Source organism: Acartia tonsa, chromosome 8 (genome assembly GCF_053477335.1).
Source record: "Acartia tonsa isolate MP-2025a chromosome 8, ASM5347733v1, whole genome shotgun sequence".
Taxonomy (NCBI): Eukaryota; Metazoa; Arthropoda; class Copepoda; order Calanoida; family Acartiidae; genus Acartia; species Acartia tonsa.
The window spans coordinates 25935204-25957009 of NC_137267.1; the positions used below are offsets into that span (position 1 = coordinate 25935204).

Here is a 21806-nt window from a genome sequence, read left to right on the forward strand (position 1 = left end):
AATGAATACGAAAATAGTTATTTCTCGCATCGTATTATAAACGGCTTTCCGCAGATAAAGAATGTACAATTATGAGATTAAAACTAGTTTTTTTAGCCCCGAGGTGACGAAGTCACCGGCTAAAAAAACTAGTTTTAATCTTATGATTGTACATTTCTATATTCGTAGAAAGCTGGATATAATACGATGCTAGACATAGTTTTTTCGTATGGATGAGAACCGGTTCCTATCCACCGGATTCGAATGAATACGAGAAAAAAAATTATACACATAATAATCTAGTCGCAGATCAATCACTTCTCTATTCCTAAAAGTAAAATGAATTTTCTTTATATTATATTTATCTATTGTGGCACTGGCCGTTTATTGAATTTATTATGAAATTATATTGATGTATTGTTTTTGTTTCAGACCTGGTCAGTTGCAGAAACCAGGCAGAGGAAAAATTGTCAACAGTGTCGGTAAGTTCCACAAGTAGTGTTAAGTAAAGTTGCATAATCCAGACAACTACCTGGCCCAAGTGACCCTTTTCGTCTGCTAGCAAATTACTTTCTGTTCTATTAAAGGGAAGCGACAGTTAATATTTCCGACGCTATTAGCTGATTTCAAAGATTCATTACAAAATCGGGACAAGTTCCCCGCGCTCTGTTGGCTTATTTATATATAGCACATTCTTTTACCAGTTTTACATACAAAATTTTTAAATATAATTCAGTTTCCTTTCTCTCATTTACTAAGTATATTTGCGATTACTTTTATTTAATGAAATCTTCCAATTTTTAACATTTACAAAACGGCCTGCTTTATTGCATCAAGATCCATGAAAGATCTATATAGGAAATAAACGTCTATAAATGAGCTCGAGTCTTCCAATGGTAAAGTGTTTAAAACTCATAGTGCTCCAATAATCCTCATTAAACTCTCATTGGCCAAAGCGATAAGACCTTTATTCTATTTGTTTATGGAATGAATTAAGTTTTTTACTTCATGTAGATATTTAAATTACATTGAAGTATTTAATCATTATTTCATAAATAAAAAATATACGTTCATAATAGAGTAAATCTAAGAAAACTCTATTTTAAACGAATTCGATTGTGGCGACACTTCCTTTGTGTTAAAATATTAAAACTAAAATTTTAATCATATTAACCCTTTGGTGATGGTAATGTGAAAAAAAATATAATTGAAAAAACCTTTTTAAAATCATTTAAATTAATAAATATTTACTTCTTTCTTTTAGATAGTAATGGCGGGGGAGGAAATTGATTTATTGAGAAATAGATAAATAGATATGTACTTATAGAAAACTAGCCAATAGCGATATAGTTATATTGAGCCAACTCTAGTTATTTTAATAGAGAAGAAATGTTCTTTTTTTCAGTAATTTCTAAAAACAAACGGCTGGCGGCACGGCAAACGTTTGCACATCTGTCTTTAAAAAAACTTAAATAATTATCCCGAGTTAATAATAGGGGGAACAAAAAAGGGACTTCCTAACATTTACACGCCCAGTTTTCTTAGTATGTCTAAATTTAAGATATTTTTCGTCTTTTAAGTACCTAAGTTAAAAGTACTTCATTACCAAAACGTTTTAGGAGTTTTTTAACTATTACAAAACAGAAATTCCTATCCACCATTTCTTTTCTTTTGAAATAATAATAATAAAATTCATGTGTAAGTGTAGGCGTATTGTGTAGTAGGCGTTTTTGGAAAAATATTTCGTATTTTCTAACTTTATTACTTAAGAAATATTGCAGAAATGTATATTTCTTCTTTTTTAAGTGCAGATACTATTCAATTTTTTAAAAGCTATTCTATGATTAGGTTTACTACAAAAATAGAAAAAAACGGTTAACTTTAGTAGATTTACAAAAAAAATATAAAGCTGTAGGTAATTCTGAAATAATCTTTATAGTAAAGTAACAGGATGTTTGTTTTTTATCTGCTGGACCGAAGGATCTTGCTAATCGCTTAAACATTCGGGGTCCCCTTAACTGGGTAGCTTCTCATAGGTCATGGGAAGGTTTATACTTATATTGGAGGAGGGTACCACCACCCTCCAAAGAGAAATCACAAAAAAATAGAATTTTAAAAATATATTCTCTTTTGCGTAGAGGCTTCAACGCAACATAGACAAATTATTTCGCAAATTAGATATTTGAAATAAAAAAACAAACATTTAAAGTGCCACTAGAGGCCTCTAGGTGGCCTAGCCGCTTGTAAGATATAAAGTATAAAAGACTAGAACAAGCTGTAATATCACTGCACATAAAAAGAATGACGAAAATCAGTTTATTTTACGTTAAAACAAGGACTTTAACTTCCAATACAACTTTCCATAACAGCGTGAAATGTTGTGTATCGATCTAAAGAAAATTTTATATGATATTAACAAAATTTATTTTTAGATGACATGAAGACATTCTTATCTGAGAGTTATGACGAGAACCAAACCAAAAAATCCTACTCATGTGAAATCTGCCTCAAAGAATTTCCCTCAAATGGAGCATTGAATAGTCACAATTTAATTGATCACAGGTAATTGGATTTAAAGACCTATAACTCATTATTATATTGTTGAGTTTTGTACTGCTTTATTCAATGTAATAGTTCTTCCTAAATACTTTCAAGCTTCCCTGAAAAAAATCATACTGGCCTGGACATACCGACAGTCATCACTCTACTTTATGATAAATATTTAATTTTCTATACTCTTACTAATATCCAAAATTTGTTTTCTACAATTAAAAAAAAGTATTGCTCTCTTATAATACAGGGGCCATTAGATAAAAGGTTAGGTTAAGTTGGGCTGGTTGTGGTTTATTTTAGTTCAAAGGAGTGGTTAGGTTGGGTTTAGTTCATAAAACTTACACTCATTATTGGCTTATGGAGAGGTGTCAACAACGAAAAATGTCTTATTTACCACTGCAATTTATACAAAACATCCCCTTTCCTTAGAAAAGAAGAACTGTTATAGTTAAATATCGCATCGTATTAAAAATAGCTTTCCGCGGATATAAAAATGTACAATTACAAGATTGAAACTAGTTTAGATAGCCTTGAGATGCCTAGGCACAAGCTATCAAAACTGGCTTTAATATTATGATTATACATTTTTATATTTGTAGAAAACTGAATATAATGCAATGCGATACATGATTTTTCAGTATGACTGAGAACCGTTTCTAATCCAGCCACACTGGAAAACGAGTGATTAACTATTTATTTGAAAGTTAAAAATTCATTGTTTCAGTGATAAAACCAGATCTGAGATGAGAAATGCACTAAATTTTCGTGGTCAAGAAAGTGAAGAACTTTCTGTCGAGGTAAACAACTAAACTTACTAGACAAGACAATTTTTAAATGATCTTGAGGGATAAGACATTGGACGAAAAATTTATGTTTATCCCCAAAGATTATGAAAAAAAATTTGATAATAAAGTTACGACACTGTTAATTCGAACTAACCAATATCAATATTTAATAAGTCTTTTAAGTTATTAAGCCAACTAATGAGAGATGGAGAGACATATTACAAAACTTTTGGTACCACAATAATTTACAGTTTAATATCCTCTACGTCACTACTTTTAACAGACAAGATCAAATTTGTGTAGGCTAGAAAAAATCTATTTGTATATTAAATTGACATTTAACCTGAAGAGTGCAGAAGAGGTGTATGTAGTGTGGTTTAAAAACCTTAGGTATTAAAGATTAAAATTGGGAGACATGCCTTTTCCCAATTACGCCTAAAATGTTTAGACCCAAACCCCCCTTGAAAAACCCTGTTCACACCACATATAAGAACAACTAGGTAGGCAAAGAAGTAGAATTTTACAGCCCTTGTTATCTTTCTTTCACATAAAAAAATTAATTTGATTTTTGGCCAGGTTGATACGTATCTCGAGGATGAAGAAATGGAAGCGGACGAAGGAGATGCCCTTATTTTAGGTAAATTTGTTTTATAAAACGAGAATGAATAGGTTCAACAGTATTGAAACCAGCATATGTAATTGTTGTTCAAATTGATAAAACAAAGACACACATTCAGTCGACCTCAATTTTGAATAACAAAAAATTTAAACAGTCGAATTTTTATCAGCCATTCAAATAATAAAATAAAATATTATTCGACTTCTACAAAGCATTTGAAGGTAGATAATTATCAAGAAGCGGAAGTTTTGCTGTATGTAATACTAGCGGCTACTCCCCTAGAAGCCTCTAGTGGCACTTTTTGGTTTAAAAAAAAATAATACGATACTTATCTACGTTGCTTTTAAGTTTCTACGATACCTAGCAAAATGTGTTATGTTGCGTAGGAGTCTCTATAAATAACAAAAATCGATTTTTTGTGATACCTTTTTGTGAGGGTTATGGTACCCTCCCCCAGAATAGTTTTAACCCATCCCGAGACCTATGAGAAGCTACCCTGTTAAGGAGAACCCAATCGGTTCATCGGTTAGCGAGATCCTTCGTTACAAACACACATCCTGTTACTTTATAGGATTTCATGCATTCATCTTAAATATTAATATATTTTAGAAAACGGAGAAGGAGGTTCCATTCGTTGCATAACCTGCTCAAACTCAAAAGAGGCAAAACTAAAATCTGTTATTGAATTGAAGGTTAGTTGCAATTCATTTTAAGAAATAAAAATACGCGTTTCTTGTCCCCGCATGTAACTCCAAATGTATAGGGCTCGCTTTATCATTACCTAATTTAACCAAAAAAGTTATACCTGCGGTATTATCCTGCCTGCTTGCTGTAGGGGAGGTTTTGGGTTCGATATCACTCCATACCAAAAATGTTAATGCTGCTATGTATGGCACGTGACACTAGAACGTGTAGGGGGAATGCCTTACCATGGCCCATAAACAGGCGCAGCTCTCATGTACAGTTAAGACTTCCAGACAAAGGTCATGCAATCAAAGGGTTGGTTATCTCTGTTGACTAAAAGAAAACTTGTGTTGTAAAAATGCTAAAAGTATGCCAATCGATTACAAAAGTACTTTTTGTTACATTTTGTGTTCTATTTTTACCAAAACTTATTGATCTAGATTTATAAAGAAAAGTACCTAATTATATTAGTACTCTTGCTCTCGTTAGTCGAGGATATAGACTTAAGTATGAACGTTAAGATAACAAAATTTGAAATTAGGGTGGGCAATTTTGGTTTGGTTTATGTAAGGTTAGGTTAGGTCATATACTTAGTAGCCCTGCATGACAAAGGCCCCGTGCAGGGGATAGGCATTAAAGTTAAAAGTACTAACCTCCACTGCCTGAAATTCATGTTAAAAATTAGGGGGGGGGGGGGGGTCAGTCAAGTCAATTGTCATAAAAAAAAACTTTCCATTAAAGAGAAAGGTTATCCTTTTTATGAAACAAACTAGATTAGAGATATTTTTCCCCACTCTTCTATTTTTACTTTGATTGTACTTTCAAATTTCAAAAGCACATTCAGAAAGAAAATGTGATTTTATCATTCTTAAAGGTTTGGTGTCGGAACCATGTATCGCTTATTTGAGCCATCAAAAATTAAGATAAAACACATTTTACATTTCATACAGAAAAACAATTCTACAAAATGGACTAACAGATCTTTTTTTCTTAAACATACACAGAAGAAAAGATTTTTACTTTAGTTTTAGTGATAATTATGATGCATGCTTCACCTTTTTTGTATCTTATATAATTTTATGCATCTACTTTTTTGTAATTAATATTTTTTTTTGCAGGATCATATACAAAACAATCACATGGATCTGTGTAGATTAGACTACTTTGTTCTCTGTCAATCCAGGTATAGATATTTTGTGTATCTATTTCTGCCAATTTTTCATACCTATTATTCGATCATATTATTACCTACAACACAATCCCCCTGCTTAAATTTGATTTCAAATAAATTAAAGCAAAATAGTTTTTCTTTTTAATATATTTTAAAAATGCAATGATCATCCCATTAGGTACTAAATAAATATAACAAGCGTCGTCTTTTTTTAAAAGAAAAAGCATAAAACTCCGCTGCATTAAAAAAAAATTGGTATCTGAGCTGGATCTTTAAATCATTTTAGTGGTGAGCCAGATCGGGGTGGCTCACCTCGATCTAGCTCACCACTAAATGTTTTAAAGACCCAGCTCTGGTCTTATTAAAATTATTTTCCCTAAAACTTGGAATAAGATTGTATCAATTTATAAACATCAAAGAATTAACTTTAAATTTGAATTAAATGGAAAAGATTTATCTGTGTATCTTTTAATTTCTAATATTTTTGAGGGGTAGGACTTTTTATAACATTTGAGTTAAAATTTTCTATGTGAGTGAAAAAAGCAAGAAATTCAGTTGTAAAAAATCTTTTGTCATGTATGCATTATGTGCGTTTTATACTAAAATAAATTAAGTTCACAATCTCGTTCCATTACCCTGTCATTTTTGACCAAAAACGACCCACCATTGGAAATTTTTGACACATATTAGCCCACTATTTTACATACCAAATGATTTCTTTTAATCTGCTTCAATCACATGAGAAATTTTAACAAAGGTTGTAAGAAATGTCCCATCGTCGAATCCATTAAAGGAATATCATATTTGTATTTTATAACATTACTGTATTTAATCTTTCTTTTTTTCTAGGGATTCTAATGATGAAAGTAAATCCTTTAACTACACAATGTGCTGCATTTGTGGAAAGTGCTTTTCTCAGGTAAAACTTGTTTTTTAGCGGTTTCCCTTATACTCAATCCAGAGCTAAACGTTATAGAGATAAAAAAGCTCTAAGTTCAAAAATTAAAAAAATTATTTTTTTTTGTAGCAGATCATTGTAATCAACACTTAATATTAATCATGCAGTTAAAACTTTAAATAAACTGATTTATTTTTTAGAGTTCAACTGATGAAGCTTTGAGAGAACATGCCAGGGACCATTTAGGTAAGCTTCAGATTATCTTGGAAGTATCCAACCAAACATAATAACCATACCTGCATCAAATAGTTTAAAATATTTTTTTAATTGTTTATATGCTACAACGGCCAGAATTTTTTTTCTTCTTATTTTTATTAATAAACCTACCTAATTTTTTTTCATTTCAGAAATGACAAAATAAAAGAGAAGGAGAAAAAGAAAAATTTATGAATAAGAAAATTATTTTTGTATGATCTAAAAACTGTTAAAATCATTTGTGTTCTATTTTATATCTGGTTGAAACTAGATATGTTAACATTGTTAGTAGCGCAGCTACTATATAACTAGGGTATGTCCGTCACAATATCACTCCGTCCAAACATCATGAGACTATAACTTCATTCTGTGTTTTTCAATTTACTAACGTGCCTTCCCGCACATAAACCACAGTACACCTACCATTACAGACTAGTACACATTATCTTAACATTATCCATATATATACTGTATTGGAGTCAACTGTTGTTTTTCCACCTACTATTGCTACGCTTCTTATGTAAATAATTTTCTTTATTATGGTTATGATCAGATGCATTTCATATTATTATTTTTTGTTAAACTTAAATAAAATATTGTTTTATAACTTAATTAAATTTTAATCATATCATATTATTTATGTAAACTAGAATATAAAAGAAAAAAATAATGTAATATTTTGGTAAATTGAAAGTACAGCAACCCTTTTCTTTTTCCTTTGAAAAGAAAATATTTTCAACCTAACTTTTTAAAGAGGGGTGGGGGTGTATTTTCCACCATTTTTGTCCAATTTACGCTTGAATAAGTAGGAAGTGCCCTTTAAAGTATAAATTAACAAAAATGGTAAGAAATGCCCCTCCCCATTCTCTAAAAAAATAACCATCAAAATGAATGAAAGGGGAAGGGGGAGTTTTTTCCTTCCAAGCTAACAATTTTTTAAAAACGGAAATCAATTTCAAAGACTGACTCAATTATATCTTTATATCTGATAAATACTAAACTGCCTAAAAATAATGTTTTATAAACTTGTTAACAGATGTTGCACTAATAATCAAATTGTCGGTTTTAAACTTGAAAACCAAGATTACATACCTACCTAAACTTTTCTAAATTTTTGTATTTTTTATTAAAAAATTATTTTTTCCAAATGCCTGAAGAAAAAAAATAAAAATAAATGACCTCACAAACTTGCCTAGCCGTGATAAAAAGCATTTCTACATTACGAAAATAATTGTGATATAAAAAAAAAACATGTTTGTACATTTTTAAATGTTTATTATGAAAATTATTACTGTTTCTTACATCAAATATAAAATTACAAAAATTATAAAAGCAGTCTTCTTCAATCAAAGCTTTTCTATTTACATTTAGGGTGTAATCCTCATTATTTGTTTGTCTGAATGGCCAATTTGTTAAATTACACTTTTATTTATTGTGTGAAACTTGTACATTATACACTTTAAAGTGCATATTAGGACTACAAAATAAATCGAATTTTAATATAAAATTATTTAATATTTTAGCTAAAGAACAAAGGCTTAACAAATTGATTTCCTTTGCGCAAATTGTTCATTTAATTTTAACTTGGGATAAGACAATGGAAGATAAATTGATATACATCCCCAATGATGATATACAAAATTACCCTTTCGGTAGATTAAAATTCTAGGTTGAAAAGATAATGTTATCTTAAATTACAAATAAAATTTTATTCATATCTGAATAACCCCTGCGGGCTTCTTTGCTCATAGCTGAATCCTCCAAGAAAATGACGGGCCACTCCTCTTCCAAGAAAGATTCCTGAATTAAAAGGGAAGTTATTTATCGCATTTTAATAAGACAGGTTTCCGCGGATAGTAGAAAACAAAAATGCTTTCTATTTTATTTGCCCCGAGGGATTTTGTAGATCGTTAACATTTGATTTTAAAAAATATTACTCCTGTTTTTATGCACATTTCAGTAGCAATTAAAAAATAATTCCAGATATGTTGTATCTTTCTATTAATATAGAAGCTTTTATTTCCAGCGGAAAGAATCCGCGATGTACAAAAATGGTTTACCTGGATAGGCAAAGCCATACACAGGGGAGGCCTCTCGTTTTGACAGTCTTGAAGTAGATCGTTTCATTTTCTTTTTGGCACCAGCATCTATCTGTCTTTTTGGCCTTTGGTTTGAAATTATAGCTGATTTCCTTGCTGATCTATTATCATCTTCACCAAAGGCTGATCGACCTTCATTAAGCAAGAATTCAGACACATCTCTGTGTAGTTTGTAATCATGTTCAGTTGTATCAGCTGATCTTTTCTTCCAGTCAGTCTTGATGAATGCAGTGTGTGAAGAAGTTCCTTCAAATTCAGGATCATTTTCATGGTTACGTATTTCATAATCATAATCTCTTTCCCATCCATCTTTGTCTACTTCTCTTTTATGTTTAAGATTACCATTTTTGACAGCTTTGCGGTCAAGCACTTCATGATCAAAATCATGATCATAATCTAAAATTTCATATTCAGGAAGAACTTCCCAACCATTTTCATCTTCAGATCTCTTGTTTCTATTTACAGGTTGGTAAGTATTATCATGATGATTATGATTATCTTGCTCATTGGCAACTTTTTCGTTTCCTGCTCTCTTCCAGTCACTCTTGAAATAAACACTGCGATAAGAGTTGACTTCATTCAGATCATACAGTTTAGCAGCCTCATTATAATGATCAACATCATTTTCATGTTTTTGCAGAACATACTCATTCTCTTTCTCCCATCCATCCTTGTCTTCTGATCTTTGTTGATTAAAATAAGGAAAAGGTAGATCATCACCATTTCGATCATGGTTACGATGGGGCTCATTATCTTCAAGTTCATAATCATTATCTCCCTCCCATCCTTCATTGTCAACAGATCTTTTCCAGTTAAATCTAAAATAGTTGCTGCGTGTATCTGAAGTTGATTCATCGGCAACATTATTATCAACTTCTGAATGATCGTGATCATGGTTGCCATCACTGTGAAGCTCCTCATTTTTGTTATCATGGTCAGAATGATCATGGCCATCATTGATGTCATGTTCACTTCCTTGTTCAGTAATGTTATGGTTACTTTCCATTTCATGATCATGATTGGAATGGTCATGATCATGGCTGTCCTCGCCTGTAAAATTACTGTGGTCATGACCCTCATGATGAATATGATCATCATCATGAATAAGATGTCTTTTGGTCAATGTGTGACCAGTGACACTTTCTGCTTCATATTGAGGAAAGTTGACACGTGGGTCAATGTTGTTCCTTCCACGTCCAAGAAAGAGATCATAAGCACCAAAATCTTGATAGTCCAGATCATCTTGAGGATCATATTCATAATCACCAAACGGAGACTCTACATCTTCTTGAATTATTGTGTCATCACTGGCTTGTCTTTTTCCTGAAAACAGCAGATTATAAAATATTTATGGTATGCTCAATCAACATATCATCAGCTATGAAAAAGGTAGACTTAAACCACCTACGCTCATGACTTGAGGTGAGTGCCAAACCACTAACAGAAAATGATTAGTTTAATTTAAACATTCTTAAATTTTTATCTTGTTTTTTCCCATTCTTTAGGTGTTAGTTGATTGTTTTATCTGTTACCAAGAGAAAAGGGTTTTAAGAGAAAGTTAAATAAATTTACCTATATGATGATAATGGTAGTCATGTCCATAGCCATGCCCATAGCCTCCATGATGACTGCCATGATGGTGATGGTCATGGTGGTAGTAGCCTCCCTGAATAGATAGATAAGTATAGTATAATCATGATAACTGTGCCCATAGCTTCCATGATAACTTTCATGATAGTAATGGTAGTTGTAGTATCCTCCCTAAATAGATAGCAATGCCCTTAGCCTACATGGTAACTGCCATGATGGAGATGGTCATGGTGGTAGTAGCCTCCCTGAATAGATAAGATAAGTATCATTACAATAAGATAACCATGCCGACCACTCTATGATAACTTCCATGATGGAGATGGTCATGGTGGTAGCAGCCTTCCTGAAAAGATAGATAAGTATTTTATAATAAGATAACCATGCCCGTAGCCACCATGATAACCTCCATGATGGTGATGCCATGTTGGTAGTAGCCTCCCTGAATGGATAGATAAATATAATAGTCATGCCTGAAGCCTCTATGATAACTTCCATGATGGTCATGGTCATGGTCATGGTGATAGTAGCCTCCCTAAGAAGATAGAAATATGATTAAATTGCTTGGTGGACGTGGTAGCAGCCTCCCTGAATATAAGGTTTAATATAATAACTAAGATGGTCATGGTGGTATCTGAATAGATAGATAAATTTAATAGCCAAGCCCATAGCCTCCATGAAAACTGCCATGATTGTGAAATGGTCAAGAATAGATAGATATATATTTGTAGTGTTTTGATTGAAGCAACCCTGAATAGACGGGCATTTTATAATATTTAATAACTGATTTGGTGGCTGTGTTCCCTTTGAATTAATAGATTAATATCAAAGAAATCCAACCTGAAAACATGAAATTATTAAATATTCAGATACTAATAAAAAAACATTTTTTTTTCAAACCACTATTTTTGGAACTGTTACTGCAGCCATATTATTGGATTTTTTAAGTATTTGATTAACTAATTTATCAAATTAGATGCTTTGCTTAAATTGTTATTATCAGCCTAGATAAAATAATATTTGTAATACATGTTGACAATATAATTAACCAGATATGCATGTATGATGTAGTTATATTTATATTCCTACATATTTCCATATTTTCTAATTACTAGCGTTATAAAGTTCCTCGTGAAGTCATACTTACACATATGATATCTCTTTCATTTTTTTCAAGTTTTTTTTACCTAACGCCTGCAATGACCCATAAAACAGCTGGGCCCGAACATGCGTAGTCCTAACCCTGTGAGGCTACACCCATATTACCTAACCTATCCTAAATCAATAAACAAACAATCGAAAAATTATCCCTTCCTCCTTATTTTTTTAAAAGGTAGGATGGGGATTTTTGTGCTTGACTAGACACTTTGAGGCCGGGAAACCCCCTAACATCGCTACGGACAATTATCAACTTATATTTAATGTACATCGCTCTACTGCAGCACTAATTATTGAGTTGCTGCGCTAGAAGGATAATTAACCAAAGAGTGTGCAATAAAGTTAATATTCACTAAAGTTTCCAAAGTTGTTAAACCAACGAAAAAACGTTATTATAGGACTTTGGGGACAGATGTAATAAACAGATCATTGTCCCTTCTCTTAATCTGGTGATGGAAGCAAATTTTGAAAACCTATCCCATTAATATTCAAAACTTTTACTTCAATGTTTAGAATATGTTTTTGCATTTTGATATTCTTGTTATACACATTGCTACTCCTAATACATAAAACATATTATAACATATGTCATTTATAATTCTCAGAGGAAAACAATACAAAAATAAAGAAATCTTCTTTACAAATATCATTACATCTCAGATTTTTTTGTGTTATGGAATTGCAGACATGTAGGGAGGGGACAGTGGACTGGAAATTATTTTGGTAACCAAAGATTTTTAAATCCGCTCTCTCATATTCTGGCCTAAAACTTTGGGTTCTAAAATATTTTTGTTTCTGGTGGATGGTATACTATACCTACCTCTTGAATAAACTTTTCCCTTGGTTTTAGCCTATATGTATGTCGCCTCCATACCCCATTAAAAGTAGAACCCCTGGATGCTAGGGGTAAAGCAACTAACCTTTTTGTATAAAGTTATACAATTTTTGTACATAAGCTTCGTTAACTACTGAACCGATTAAGTTCTCCATTTTGTCCCAGGCTATTATTTTGGTTTTAGGCTATTTTTCTGTTTTCCCTACCTTAAAAATTCGAAAACAAAGCTCCTAGATACCGCTACTTGAATATGATAGAACATAAAGGGTCACCTCTGGATTAAAGGTTTTCGGCGAAGCCACTAAATAATAGATAAAAACAGAAGAGAATTAAGTAAAAAAGATTTTCTGAAAATATATAAATCAAAAATAAAAACCAAATATACTAACCGGATAACCATTACAGCCTAGTGCTGGTATAACAATATTAAGAACAATGATTGCTACAGCTCTCTTCTCAATCATCATGTCCTCACAACTAGATACAAACAAGGAAGTCACAACCAATTTAAATACTAAATTCAAATTTCATTTTGGTGTTTTAAAAATTTATACTAAAATAAAATAAAATTGAATAAGAGATCATTTTAAAACCATTTATATTATTCACTAAATTCTAAACTCGAAAAAAATTTATTAATAGAAATTATTTCTCTTTTTAAGACACCCTAAGAATCCCTAAAAGATTATTCAAACTTTCTCTTAATTCCTTTTTCTTATTTATTGTAGAAAATGTCAAGTTTTTTTTTGTTAAAAATACCATGAGATTTATTTTAAAAGACGAAGCTTTTCTTTCAATTATCTTTACTTCATAATGCCAAGGATAGTTTGTACAATTTTGAGAATTTGAAAGAATTGTCTTACCGTTGTGAAACTTGACATAATTTTTAACAATTAATGCAGCATAGCTTCTTTATAATTGCTTAAAATCCAGAAAAAAAATCATTTTCAACTATTTGCTATTGTAGACCTAATTAATCATAATTTTTGAAATAAAAAATAGATTCACGAAATTTAATTTGTCAAGTCAATATAAATCTACTAAATGTATACCTGTAGAAAAGAGAGGTCAAGGTTGGTCTGTTCAATTCTCAGCTAAATCCTTTTATTCAGGAATCTAAATGGATAAGATAAGAGACAGTAAATTAATTTACATCCTAATTCTAAATGGTGATAAAAATTTACCCCTCGAACCTGTAGATTAAAATACTTTCTAAAAATCTGGTGAAAGCTCGTTTAATTAAAGTATTAAAAGTGTTTAATCCAACAAAAGCGAGAACAAGTTTATAAGCTTTAGGTACCAGTGTAATCTACAACTCAATATCCCCACCTTTTCTGCTTTTATTGGTATTATCATCCTTGTTTTTATTGTTGCTGTTTTCATTGGCATTTAATAAGAATATGAACAATTAAAAACAAAAGGGGTTAAAAGGCGAAAATCCCATGAAGGTGAAAAACTGCTCTACAATAGTTCCGTGACCAAAGCTTAAAGTGGAATGCGCCTACTAGTTGTTGTGTTTACAAATTTAGGACAAAGCCCATATTATCCTGTTGTGACGTCATAAATTTCGGGAAAGGGAAAGGGAAAGGAGAACCCCATCTCTCCCATCTCCTTTGAGGAGATTTTCTCCCCCTCCCTTCACTTCTCCTATCCCAAAATTTATGACGTCACAACAGAACAATATTGGCTTTGTCAATATTGTATTGCATGTTGAATGTATTGTTACTTTTTATCTGTCAATGTTTGTCTATCTGTCTTATTTGTTGAGCTTTGCCTTAATGTATATTGTCATCCTTGTTAAAATCATCTTTACTGAAAATGTTAGTTTAAACAAGGCTTAAAATTTTTCTTTAATTTCTTTTAGATTAACTTCGGCCTAAAGGTTGAGAATTTGGATTTGTGAACTTCAGCTGCGTGAATTTGTGTGAAATACGCATTTACTCTTTTAAACACTCACTTTACCTTTCATCTGTATGGCTTTATTTCTTACTCAACTATTCATGCGCTTCTCTACTTATGAATGTTATTATTCTTGTTTTACCAAACTTTATTATGAACAAAGATGACAACATCCATAATAGCGAAGCTCTGAAACTGTATGACAGACGAACATTAACTCTTGTAGAGTGTCAGAACTGAATATGCTTAATATAGATTTATAAGTTTTGACATAATTGTACGTAAATTTGTTGTAAAACTTCTTAAACACTGTTTAAGGACATACTGATGCTTTTAGGACGTGATTATAGAGATGCTTCGCTTATAATATTGTACCTTGTAATTGGAATCAGTGCTGAAATTGATAGGACAATTCTAACATGACTATATTAACGAAAAAAGCTAACCGTTATGGACTGACGTACAGGCAGACCCTAATTATAGAAAATCTTCGCTTTTAAAAAATTGGATGTCTTTTAAAGTGGGGAATTTATAAAATAATTGTGTGTGTTCAATGTAAGTTTATTTTTGGTGGGTTAAGAGAATAAGGGAATAGTTCAGAGTAGAGGGGGGGGGGGGGAGGGGTAGGAATTACGCAGATGGTTTATAAGTGCAACTGCCCGCACATACAGGGTTAAAATCAATTTTTTGACGGAGGTGCAACAAATAATAGGAGGGGTAATCACGAACCCCTTTATTTCATTACATTTTTATTATTTTGAATATCTAAATTAATCCTTTCAGAAGAATATTTTAAAAAGAGAAAAATAAATAAAATAGACATAAAATAAAGCAGATAGTTGAGAAACCCGAGGATAGGGGAGGGGGGGGGGGGGATTTTTTTCCGACGCTTATCTTTGTAAGCGTTCATCCGAAATAACTTATTGCACTTACGCTCATTGGTGTGTGTGTGAGGGGGGGGGGGGAGGATTATGTTCATGGATATTATCGGAAAAAAGGGGAAATAAGTATTTTGAGGGGAGTTCAAATAAGGGTATGGGGGTTTCTATAATTGGTGAAATATCAATTCCGCAAAAGGTCTTTAAAAAATTAAGATCTTCAAAAATTAGCAGAAAACTGTCTCTTTCATTAACTTTAATATAACTATTCGACAACGCTTATTTTATTTGACAGATTTATAAATAATAAATTCGTGGAGATTGTGAGAGATTCTCGCATATTCTGATAAATTGTTTCTCCTTGCTGGCTCATATAACGATACGACTTACCCCATCATCTCCCCTGACCATGGAGGAACGTATTGACCAATAACTGAGGACTATATTAGCAACCTAAATTAACTACACAAATTCCCCCTTTACAATATCCATGCATTCTATATCCATTGCTGAATTAAATACAATTTTTTAGTGTAACGGATTTTATGGTACACCCATCTAATTTGGTTACGAATATAATTTCCCTAAATATTGGAAATAAATGAAAGCCTTTAGAATTAGTTTTCTATCAATACATTTACCATCAATAGTTAACCATAAATTTTATGATATTGACAAAAAAAAGTTATTAATATCCATCAAACTATTTTAATTTATTTATTAAAATGTTAAAAACAGACTTAAAATGAATAATGAAAATATTATCAAAGGAATATCCAAATTGAAAGTTAGTGATGATAACATAAAAAACAAGAAAGAAGATAACAAAGGAAAAATTACATGATTTTTCTAGTAAAATGGTATAATTAGTAGACCGATTATGACATATTCGTCAGATACCTATAGCTTATCATGATTCGTGTTTTTAAATTTGTAGACATTTTAGACAGGATGGACGTATTTATGTTATTTCTGAAAGAGATTTATAGAGAAAAATTGTTTACATTGAGTGGCATGCACAGGGTTTTTCCAGGGGGGTGCATTTTTGAAAGAAAAAGGCAGTCCTAACCAATATAAATTTTAAATGGGGTGTGTACTGTAGATAACCACCTTAACCACACGATAGTAATAGTTGCATCTTAAAAAGACAAAAAAGTTATATGAAAATCATGTTTTATATATTAGAAGAAATATGGTTTAAATCAGTTTGTCGATGGTTCAATCATTCCAAGGGCTGGGGATTTGTGAATCTTGGTAAGTTATTTTGGTGTGTTACTTAAGATCGCTATAACAGCCACAGGAATAAAATAAACAAGGATCGCTATATCCATATTAGATTGAAAATGAAACATCATAACAGGAAAACATTTCTGTGAGTTATTTTGATCAGGGAGGTAAGAGACACTGAACTGTAATTATGATGGTACCCAATGTTTTATAATCCTCTCTTACACGTTAGCTTAAAGATTATGGGTTAGACGTGTTACTCAAAATACACTTTATCGAATTTATTTCTTCTGCTGACCTAAAAAGTTACTTTAGGGGACTAGAAATACTTGTACAATATTTCATCTCCCTATCTCTACTGGCTAGCTAGCACCAGGCCTCTAAAAAATCAAAAGAAAACGGTATCACGGCGGTTTTGACAATTTCTCAGCAATGTACAGGTTTTTAGCTTTTCTGTATATTCCAACTTAAACATACAAGACTCCAAAGATATGATATCAAAAAGGGCAGTGAAAGAATTTTTATAAGATTTTGCCTAACGTCCATAGAGTTGCTACGACTTAAAAATTATACTTATTCATAACAAGAATATTATTATTCATTATTCAAGCAATGTTTAATATCGCTAAAGGGCGATTATATGCCTTATCTTAAATTTTACTAATCCTTTATTTTAGTTAGCAAAGAAGACATAGAAAAAGCCAACCAAAATGTTGATGCTACCACTGAAAACCATGGTGATAAAGAAGATGAACTATCAGAAGCCACAGATATATTTGTGCACCAGTCAATGATAGCTGGAGAGGAATGGAGGTATCTGAAACCTGGACAAATTGTTTTAATTCAAATTAGGTAAGATAAACTTCATTTGTTTTACTTTTTATTTTAAAACGATGACTAACGGGATGAATTGATCACTGCTGATTAAAACCATCTTGTTCTTGACAGTAACTTTACATTTATTTATAAAGTAAAATGGTGTCCATCTATTGTAATTACATATATCGCCAACTGCTGGACTGATATGATTCTGCTTTACAATAGAGCTAATTATATAATATATATGTACATATAGGTCCGGTAAAGTTTTTTTTAACTTCTTTTGGGGAGGTTACCTCCAACCACCCCAAAGAAATCATCTCTGGAAAAATGCCCACATAATAATGTTTTAACTCTTTTCTTTCAAAAAAGAAAATATTTACTTTCTTTATCTCTTTTTCCCTTTCTGCTATATCTAACTCCGTAAATGTTTGACCTTATATGTATTTCAAACAACTTCACAACTATGGACGTAATCGTGATATAAATTTTACTAAAACTCTTACTATTAAGTAAGTACTCTGATATGTTTATCCTTGTTTGCTCTAATAAATTGCAGTCATGAATTATATTTTAATGCACAAAAAATATATATAAAAACCCTGAGTGACTATGAAGTATATTTTAATGCACAAAAAATATATATAACAAACCCTGAGTGACTAGACGTACCATTCCAAATCTTAAATAGGAATATTTAATTAACATTTTTATATGGAATTTCTAATATTTTTATCATTTATTCGTATAAAATATTTAAATACAAAAATTTTAGCAGGTAAATAATAGGTTTTTAAATTTCTTGGGAGGTCTCAAAGCACTGGGACGATTCTAGCATATACTCTGAAATTTTATCTTATAGAAAATCCTCACGTGGATGGGAAGCTACAGCTGTTAAAGGTGAGAGTGCCCAAACTCTAGGAGGAAGGCGACCTTTACCCCCTGGAAGACGAGTGCGATGCTTTAATTGTGGTGATGTTACGCGGCATCGAGCAGCTGATTGCACAAAGCCGCCATTACCTAAAAGATGCCATTTTTGCAAGGTAGATATATAGATAGAAAATAGATATATCAAAGAGATAGATAGATACAATGATTCACAGATACAAAGATAGATAGATAGACAGAAAAAAAGATAGATAGCTACAAGGATAGTTAGATTCAAAGATATACACATTATATAAAAAGATAAGGGGCGACTTTACATGTATTGATGGATGGATAGATAGATATAGATTGACATTCTGACTCACAAATAGAAGGAAAGTCTGACAAAATGAAAATGAAAACAGATAGAAACAACAGTAAGACAGAAATACAGACTCGAAAAAAGAATATAAAAAAGTAACAGGATGTCTATGAGGCCTCTAGGGGCGTAGTTTGTAGTATGATAGACAACAATTATTATATTATATTTAGTTATATTTTAGTCCGAATATCACCTGATACAAGATTGTCCTGGTCTGCCAGAATCAAAGAAAATACACAAAAACAAACTTACACAGCAAATTATACAGACAGAGTAGGCAAGTTAAGCTTTAAAGAAAACGTTTGGCGTGTGAAAAAAACATTGAAAATAGTGATACATAACATAATTGAAAACAGCAATTTGGGGTTAGTTCAGATAAGACAATTGATGTAAACTCCAAAATATTTACCCTTATTTAGATATAATTTGGTGAAAAATTGAGACACTGCTAGTTAGTACCAACCAATTATAAGATTTAATTTAAGTACTAAAAGTTTTATGACAACGAATTATAAAATTTTGCCCCAGTATAATTTACAGTCCAATTTGTGATACATAAAAATCAAAAGTGCAATATTAATGTTGTGATATATTAGATAAATTTTAATTTGTGTGTATAAATGATAATAATAAAGTTTGTTAATTGTGCCAGCCAAGTATTTGAATCAGTAGTCAAAAAATCTGATGAATTGGATAATTTTAACATTCAAAAATATTCTGACAAAAAAGTAAAAAAAATCAGCTTGTTTTAGAACTTTCTGGAAACGATTATAGAATTGCTGCGCTTTCTGAGTCGTACCTAACTGTTAAAGGAATTAGCATGCAAAGTTTGAAATTGATAGGACAATTATAACCTGTTTAAATTAACGAAAAGAGCTAACTGTAATGGACGGACCGACCTACCCTAATTATAGAAAAGCTTCGCTTTTAAAAATGTTTTAGTTTGTCCATAACTATGTGGAAGTCTATATATTATATTGAGTGTTGAAAGGCAGATTAAAATGGCATTAATTTTGTTAACTGACCATTACTAACAACCATGGACGTCCCTGCAAAACAAAAAGAAATTTTCAAAAAGAAGGTTCTTGGCTATTTTAAGGAAAATTTGCTTCATTAACTTTATGACTTTGAATAGATAGAGATAATATTTTGCTTTGAAATTCTTTATTATTAAATGAAGCAATTGATTCAAAAGAGAGAAAAAGATTTTGCTAAAAGAAATATTACATAAATGTATGCACATCCAAAAACCATTGAAACCCCCTCACCCCTCAATAACACATACGAAGTCGATTCACACCTGCTTAGCACCCTGTCCCCACCTTCCCGGGGAAACGAGTTGTGGGGTGGGGGAATAGCCTAACCCTCCCGTTGACCTTAGCAAATACAAAATCTAGATGAATAAGCCTATATATTCCCTATCACTCAAAAAGCATAGGAATTAAATACTGTAATCATTGAATATGAAGATTATTTAAGTCCCTCCACCGATTATGACGTCATACGAAAGAATAGCCAATGAGAGGCCAGTAAACACTGAAATTGACCAATGGTAAACTTTATGCTGGCCTCTCATTAGTTATTTTATCGTATGACGTCATAATCTGTGGAGGGACTTTAATAATCTTCATATTCAATGATAACAGTATTGAGTTCCTATGCTTTTTAAGTGATAGGGAATATATAGGCTAATTCATGTGGTTTTTTATTTGCTGAATATTTCAAAATGATTATAAGTTTATGATTGGGTGGGATATTTGTAGATGAAAAACATATGTTTATATAATGGTAATATTAAAACTAACGGATACGTCCCTGGCAACTAGGGGAATAGGGTTGGATGGGTAAAGTAAAATAGCCTAAAACCACATTCGGACCTTATCTTAAATGGAGAAGTCTGTTGGTTCTCTGGCTAGCCAGATCTTAACATAACACTTTACTACTTTTTATAAAAGAAAAATCAAATAAAATCAACCTGATTGTTTATTATATTTTTTCATTGGTTTATTTTAAGAAAATTTTTGTATGAATAAAACAACCTTGAAATTATACAAAAATAAACCATTTAAAATGCTCAATCGTGCATTAAGTAATAATCAAAGAAATTTTAAAAACCTCTGGATTAATTTCTAGTAGTGCAGCTACTCTATAAGTAAGGTCTGTATTGGGTTTAGTACATCATGCGGATGACAACGGAAAAGAGACCATCGATACCCCTTTGTCTAAAACAATGACTATAAAAAAAATCATTGTTTAAGATAAATAATCTTTTAATTTTTTCTTGATATTGCCGCTAACTTATAAGCATTATTATCCTTGTTATTATTTAAACATTGACATTGAAAAATCCTTAACAGGAATTTATCACAAGGAATTATAATCAGCTTTCCGCGGATAAAATAATGTACAATATTAAGATAAAATCATTTTTTTTAGCCTCGACATGCCGATGGCACGGGCTAACAAAACTGGTTTAAGATTATGATTGTACATTTTTATATTCGCAGAAAACTGGATATAATTCTATACGTGCATGATTTTTCAGTATGGCTTGGAGTTGGTTCTAATCCAGCGTATATCAAACGGTTCTGAAGCCATACTAGAAAACTAATATAAAATATTTCTAAAGAAATTCATGTCCTTTAAATGAAATAAAAAATTGACAAAAGTCAATTTAAGAATTTAAAGGGTTGTTACTAAAATATACCCAAATATGCTCTAGCATCATATACTTTGGTCCATATTCTAAATAAATCTCTTGTGTTCTAAAAGATTGTTTTCTTTAAAGGATTGCTCCATTAGGGTTAATCGTCCAATCTTTTTCAAACATTTTTGGAGGATTCCTGAAACACTAAAGTCTATAACAACTCTATAATCATTTCCAGCAAAATCTGTATGTTTATTTCAGATCTTTTGGAAAAAAATTACCATATGATAAAATTGCATAACTTTATTTTTTTAAAGTTGATTTTTCAACCAATTTTTCGACATGCTTAAAACAAAGGTTTAGATTTTCAAATAATTTACAGTTTCTTTAATGTCAAAAGTGCTTATATTTGTTACTGTTACTCTTATTTTTTTACTTAAATTTTCGCATTTACAGATGTTTCA

The 21806-nt window shown here is 31.3% G+C and overlaps 3 protein-coding genes across 7 annotated transcripts in view; 2 read left to right on the top strand and 1 right to left on the bottom strand.

Moving 5' to 3' along the window:
- The window catches only part of LOC145326383 (uncharacterized), a 25676-nt gene extending 17400 nt beyond the window's left edge, over nt 1-8276 (top strand). For 4 of the 5 annotated variants that reach the window (XM_080169711.1, XM_080169712.1, XM_080169714.1 and 1 more), the window contains 9 exons: nt 412-461; nt 2412-2541; nt 3257-3329; nt 3894-3954; nt 4546-4628; nt 5739-5803; nt 6641-6710; nt 6890-6935; nt 7097-8276. In XM_080169711.1, the coding sequence (XP_080025837.1) occupies nt 412-461; nt 2412-2541; nt 3257-3329; nt 3894-3954; nt 4546-4628; nt 5739-5803; nt 6641-6710; nt 6890-6935; nt 7097-7110 (592 nt within the window). In that variant the 3' untranslated portion in view covers nt 7111-8276. The remainder of the gene's footprint in view (nt 1-411; nt 462-2411; nt 2542-3256; nt 3330-3893; nt 3955-4545; nt 4629-5738; nt 5804-6640; nt 6711-6889; nt 6936-7096) is intronic. The other variant, XR_013881901.1, reaches the window with a different exon arrangement.
- Nucleotides 7749-13102, bottom strand: LOC145326384 (uncharacterized). Its single transcript, XM_080169716.1, has 4 exons — nt 13013-13102; nt 10616-10709; nt 9005-10366; nt 7749-8744 (listed from the first exon to the last, which is right to left on the bottom strand). Exons 1-4 carry the CDS (start codon nt 13088-13090, stop codon nt 8653-8655), a joined length of 1626 nt encoding a protein of 541 aa, XP_080025842.1. The 5' UTR covers nt 13091-13102; the 3' UTR covers nt 7749-8652.
- A 3467-nt stretch (nt 13103-16569) lies between these two features.
- Nucleotides 16570-19337, top strand: lin-28 (protein lin-28 homolog). The gene is made up of 4 exons (XM_080169905.1): nt 16570-16654; nt 17305-17479; nt 18309-18489; nt 18877-19337. The coding sequence occupies exons 1-4, from the start codon at nt 16570-16572 to the stop codon at nt 18970-18972; spliced, it is 537 nt and encodes a 178-aa protein (XP_080026031.1). The 3' UTR covers nt 18973-19337.
- The last annotated feature ends 2469 nt before the right edge of the window (nt 19338-21806 follow it).

Coding starts and splice junctions, on each gene's coding strand:
- LOC145326384 (XM_080169716.1), bottom strand. CDS start 13,090: ATGATGATTGAGAAGAGAGCTGTAGCAATCATTGTTCTTAATATTGTT. Junction 10,710..13,012: donor TAGGCTGTAATGGTTATCCG/GTTAGTATATTT, acceptor CTATCTATTCAG/GGAGGCTACTACCACCATGA. Junction 10,367..10,615: donor CTACCATTATCATCATATAG/GTAAATTTATTT, acceptor TGCTGTTTTCAG/GAAAAAGACAAGCCAGTGAT.
- lin-28 (XM_080169905.1), top strand. CDS start 16,570: ATGTTTTATATATTAGAAGAAATATGGTTTAAATCAGTTTGTCGATGG. Junction 17,480..18,308: donor ATTGTTTTAATTCAAATTAG/GTAAGATAAACT, acceptor TTTATCTTATAG/AAAATCCTCACGTGGATGGG. Junction 18,490..18,876: donor AAAGATGCCATTTTTGCAAG/GTAGATATATAG, acceptor GTTATATTTTAG/TCCGAATATCACCTGATACA.